At 48.8% G+C, this 5,456-nt stretch overlaps 2 protein-coding genes across 2 annotated transcripts in view; one reads left to right on the top strand and one right to left on the bottom strand.

Moving 5' to 3' along the window:
- Positions 1 to 5,456, top strand: part of LOC113209081 (uncharacterized) — a 13,464-nt gene that overhangs the window by 6,023 nt on the left and 1,985 nt on the right. The gene's annotated exons all lie outside the window — the stretch shown is intronic.
- Positions 619 to 5,456, bottom strand: part of LOC113209045 (uncharacterized MFS-type transporter C09D4.1) — a 12,646-nt gene continuing 7,808 nt past the window's right edge. Inside the window, exons 2-9 of the mRNA XM_026426382.2 lie at positions 4,583 to 4,871; positions 4,191 to 4,418; positions 3,960 to 4,098; positions 3,053 to 3,273; positions 2,615 to 2,718; positions 2,404 to 2,517; positions 2,201 to 2,306; positions 619 to 2,123 (exon numbers count right to left, since the gene is read on the bottom strand). Coding sequence (XP_026282167.1) covers positions 1,893 to 2,123; positions 2,201 to 2,306; positions 2,404 to 2,517; positions 2,615 to 2,718; positions 3,053 to 3,273; positions 3,960 to 4,098; positions 4,191 to 4,418; positions 4,583 to 4,871 — 1,432 coding nt within the window. The 3' untranslated portion in view covers positions 619 to 1,892. The remainder of the gene's footprint in view (positions 2,124 to 2,200; positions 2,307 to 2,403; positions 2,518 to 2,614; positions 2,719 to 3,052; positions 3,274 to 3,959; positions 4,099 to 4,190; positions 4,419 to 4,582; positions 4,872 to 5,456) is intronic.

Genomic DNA, 5,456 nt, shown 5'->3' with positions numbered 1-5,456 from the left:
GGTCACTGCCGGACAACCAGTGACGAAATATGCCAATAGCGAAAACAACTGCAGAAAGGCAGGAGGGGAGGGATGAATAAAATAACTGTCGGTGCTCGGTGCTTGTACCAGACATTACGCCCCAGTATAGGACCGTGTAGTATCGGTTAGGACGCCACCCAGGTACGCATGCACTCCTGACTGTGCTTGTTGAGACCGCTGAGCGCCTGGTGGGCAGGCCACCACGCCCGCTGTGCGCTCGCGTGTAGCGCTGGCTGGCCTACCCTGGCTGCCACAGGCGCTACGGTGTCAAGTCGGTCACCAGCAACTGTTCAGTCAACGTCCGATGGTTGGGAAAGTTGACTTGACGTACATACCACTCCCATCTGTCACTCGAACCACATTACTATTCAAAAATATGTACTGCAGTATGAGAATGAATGGTTACGAAAGCTGTGGACGGTCTGCGTTGTTTCACTTTGAACTTTAAATATGTCATCATTTTGTCCTCTGCTTTTATGCTGGCAGTAGCATTTTGCTTGTGTTATAGATAGACGACCCAATACATGCGCTTATCTACCACAACCTTCCAGTCTGAGGTTTGCATGGAAGAAGATTTTTAGAAAAGGTAATGATGGCTTGTATGCTATAAACTAGATTTATTGTTTCCAAAAGGCAACAACTATTAATGAGTCTGATAAAAAAAATACAATTACCTAAAACTATATTTACATTCTGGTTCCACTTGGAAGTGAAATCTCATCCTCTGCTAAAGAATCAATGATTTCACAGGTAAGGTAGTTGCCCAGTGTGGCGGAGCGTAGCGGGGAACCAAAACAAAGCAGAAAGCAACAAAAGAAAACTACGTGATACATCCAGAAAGCAGTATTTGACAAGGTTTCAATCAATGTGCAGCCTTTATATACACCTATGCATTCACATAGCACTTCGAGAAAATAACTTAATCCGCGATATAAAGCATTCCTTCTCGTAGGTTATGGTGCTTTGTTTTGTTTCCCGCTACGCTCCGCCACACTGGGCAACTACCTCATAAGATTAAACTTTCTACAGTGATGCATGTGACTTTTAAATGGTGAGCTGTAATTAAGTAAAGAAAACCTCATTTGAAACTTGCACTTTTGCAGCTAATGTTTAGAACTTTCGTTGTTGTTTTTAATTAATTGTTTAAAGGCCACTAAAATTTGCATATTTACCCATTGTAATTTTCTGGATGTACATAGAGTCAATATTGACAAATATGGAAAAGGTATGTCATTTTATGTTGGTTCTTACTTTTAACTGACTCTACTTTATGAAACATATGTTCTTCATATAGATGAAACCTGTTTACTTTTCCTGATTGAGACTTTCCATGTTCATTAATTTCATAGAAACGAGTCAGTCCCATTCAGCCATACCCTTTGTATATAGATCTACACTTGTCGCAGGATATCTATTTATATTTTAAAAGCTGGCTTTGACCCAAAAGAAAATAGCTACTTGTAAATGAGAAGCTTTGCTTTCTCTGCAAAAATTAACAACAACCCACGTCAAATACCGGGATCACAGAGGACGGTATAATGAGAACTTTGTGAACATTTCCACCATGAGTTTTAAGAATATCATGTCATTCGTAACAAGAAAAAAAGGCATAATGACCTTCTTCATGACTTTCCTTGAAGGCTGGATAATATCATGTGATGCATAAGAATTAAAAGTAATCATTTTACAACATAGCCATAATTTAGACTGCACATACACTTACTATACTTATGCTGCTCATATTTCCATTCTCTCATTTGTACACACACACAAACAACAATATTGACATGATAAGTTCATCAAAATATGAGGTTCAAAACCCACTGGTCACACATATACAAAAATGAAAATGCACAAGTAAAAATATGAAATCAGTCAACAACAGTGAGCATTCCCTCCTCAGGTCCAGGGCCCCCATTGACGTCTTTAGTAGCCTCCTGGTGAGCGAGACGTTCTGCCTCTCTGCGTTTGTACTTCTTGGGAACACATGTGATACACACAAGCCCAATCACAAGAAGGCTGCACTGCACAATGTGTGCAATGTCGGGACTCACTTCCTCAAAAAGGAGAGTGTAGCCCATTTTTACTAGTAAAGCTGTAGGCTGTACAATAAAAAGGACTAAAATAAGTAACTTTGAAACTTAAATACTTCATATTAGGTGACTCTGTTCTCCCATACCTGTATTAACCAGTTGATAATAGCGGTGGGGTTTCCCTCTGGCTCAGGATAGGTCAGTTCAACAGCCAGGGCGAGACCAGGTACGTAGAAACAGGGCATGAAGAACCTAAAAATAGGCGTTTCAAATAGTTCATATGGAAAACCATTAAGAAGAAAATATTTTTAATACTGTACATTAAAAAACTGTGCAAATTCAATCTCACCCTAACATGATTGCAGAAGCATAAACATAGTAAATGGAATCTGACTTGCTGACTGACACAGAGTAGGCAATGGCACCAAGGAGTGCAAATGTGTAAATCAAAACAGCCCATTCTCTGAAAAACAGTAAAATAAAATTAATTTGAAGACAGAAGTAAAATACTATATACCATGAAAACATACGGAAACATATGGAAACATATGGAAACATACTTATACAGCCTTGTGTAGGAGACAAGGAAACCAATCAAAATAATTCCAACGATACCTCCTAGAGTCATAAACATTCCAATATATCCAGTATCTGTCTTGTTATCCTAGAAGATAAGAGACAAAATTAGTCAGAGGAAGGGAGACAGATAACAGACAGTAGATCCCAATTCAGTTACAAAGGCAAAGAACCAAAGACTGAAAACTGAATTAAAATTGAAAGAAAACAATCGAGAGATCAAAACCAGTTATAATATAATTAAGTCTAAGTCAATATTCAATTTGAAATGCACTATTTGTAAGCTAATTAATTAAAGACTTGTCAGTTTAAAATGTAATAAAAACAAAGTGCGACTTTGGTTTTGTCTTTTTTGGTGTACACATGCTGTTGGTTTTCAGATATTTCTGTCCCGGACTGAAGAAGGGGAAGTGGAGGCCCACCGGGAAGAAGAAGACGACGGTCCTGTCCATGAGCACGCTGAAGCCGATGAGCGTGGAGGAGAAGAGCGCGCACGCGAACAGCAGGATGACGAAGTGCGGGTCGCGCATGATCCTCCAGAGCGACCTGAAGAAGGTGAGCGCGTTGCTGGCCGCCGCGCTGGCGGGGGAGGCCTTGGCGGCCTGCGACGGCGACGGCGGCAGCGGCGGCTTGTCCTGGAACACTGAGGAGCGCGGCGGAGCGCCGCGAGTTAGGCAACCCATCGCGCGCCTCCGCCCGGGCGCAGGCAACCCACCGCGCACCGTGGCGGGATGCTTGTAGGAAGGACGCCACAATTAGATAACATTTATCCGGCTGGAAAAAGTACCCCACAACCGAAGAATGTCGTAATTTCTGTACAGGCCCTTTAAGGTGTCATTTCCATTTTACCAGGGGCGACGGGAGCGATGAGTGACCATCAAAGTGAGAAGTCGTCAGTCATCGATTGAGGAAAATTTGACATCGATTTGATTTTGACCAGGAAATTGACGGATTTTCGAACTCCACGATGAGTTGGCGTCTATTTAAAATTCCATTTATCACTGGGCACGGGCAATTTGCAGCCCCCCCCCCCCTTCCCTGAAGTACGTAGTTTGTGCGCGGCCCATTAAGGACCCGTACGCCTCTGACTTATCTTATCACTAGCCGGTCACCGGGCCGAGGCTAAAGCCGAGGCTGCCCAGTTCAGTTTGGTAAAGAGAGGCCGGGTTCGATATCTCGAAGCGTCCGGGGCGGGCCGGCACCCCGAGCAGCTTATCGGCTGTTTATCGGGATGCTTGAGGGAACGACCTCTGGCCGCGAGCGCGACGGGCCGGGCCAAGAGGGGACGCGTGCGCGGGAGCCCAAGGAGGCCGTCGGGGAGGTGCTTACGGAAGATCACGGCGACCAGGAGCAGGGTGGCCACCACGCCCAGGCCCACGTTGGCCGTCAGCAGGCCGTAGTAGGTCTCCTCGGGAACCTTCTCGTTGACGGAGAGGGGCGCGATGCCGCAGCCGACCGCGATGCCCAGCTGGAGAAAGAGATGGAGGTTGTGGTTAAGACGGACGACGGCCACGTGACACCAGCTCACCTCCCCGGGCTGCACCGGGCCACCGTACCCACCATGATGACGAGGTAGGAGCCGCCGACGGCGCCGGACACCTCGCTGGGCGGGAACCACACGGCCGCCATGCGGGTGGGCGCCGAGGACACGACGAAGAGGGTGGCGATGGCCACGAGCGCCTGGCCGGACATGGCGAGCCAGTAGCCGTCCGCGCGGCAGCCTAGCGTCTTGAGCCAGATGCCGGCGGCGGTGCCGGCCGCGCCCACCAACACGCTCACCCGGAGTCCCTGCGAGACACGCATTCATATTGACGGAGGTGGAACACAAAAAGGCAACCCTCAACAACATTGTCGAGTCATACTAATAATGGCAATAATTATCACATTTCCGTCAATATCACGACATTATGACGCGACATTGTTGGCCCGGCCGGCTCGGGCCCGTCACTTACATACTTGTCAAGCACCCAGGCGGCGGGGAAGATGAAGAGCGCAGCGGTGGCCGACGACACCATGGTCATCCACTCCAGGTTGTTCTTGCTCACGCCGTAGTACTGGCTGAGGATGTCGCCCACCACCGTGTACTGCATGTAGGGCACCGAGTTGAGCGTGATGACGCCCAGGTAGAGCGCGAGCATGAGCCAGCGCCGCGAGTACACGCGCACGACGGACGCGGAGGCCGGCGTCGTGGCGTCCTTCAGGGCGGTCTCCTCCGGTATCCTGGGCTGCTGGCTCTCCACGCTGAAAACACACGGACAGGTCGTCTCAGTTCAAACCGGAAAACAAGAAGTATAATGGACATTGTGACGTCAGGGGGGACTGATTTCGCTTGGCTTGTCTCGTCCGGTCACCGGGACTGGCCGAAAGGGTTTGCTCGAGGTCGGAAAATAGGGATCGGCGGCTCATTTAAAACCCAAAGTGACGCACCGCGCACGTCTTTGTGTGTCTGGCCCGCGGCGGCGCGGCGTGGCGCGTCGACATGCAGATCAGCGCTAATTCAGACCAAATGTGTCCGGCCGACGACGACCGCCGCTACCTCGGCAGGCAGCACCCTGCAAGTGCAAACGCTGCAGAACAACGGCCGACATAGTTTGACCCAGGAGCAGGAGGTCCGACTCAGCGCAACCTCGGAGCAACGCACTACGTAGTACTTGTGCTCCGGGCGCTGCACCCAGTGCCCCGTGGGGAGGCCCAGAGGGGCCCACAGACCCCGGAGAATGCAGCCTTGAATGTAGGCAGCCGTCTCTCGGCACGGCGCCTTCTGTCCTCTTGCGAGTACACTGTAAATCTGGGGTGTCCAGCAGCTGTGCGACTTAGCGCACAGTT

Source organism: Frankliniella occidentalis, unplaced genomic scaffold (assembly GCF_000697945.3).
Source record: "Frankliniella occidentalis isolate FOCC.00 unplaced genomic scaffold, Focc_3.1 Scaffold163, whole genome shotgun sequence".
Classification (NCBI taxonomy): Eukaryota; Metazoa; Arthropoda; class Insecta; order Thysanoptera; family Thripidae; genus Frankliniella; species Frankliniella occidentalis.
This window is presented reverse-complemented; position numbering and strand designations above follow the sequence as displayed.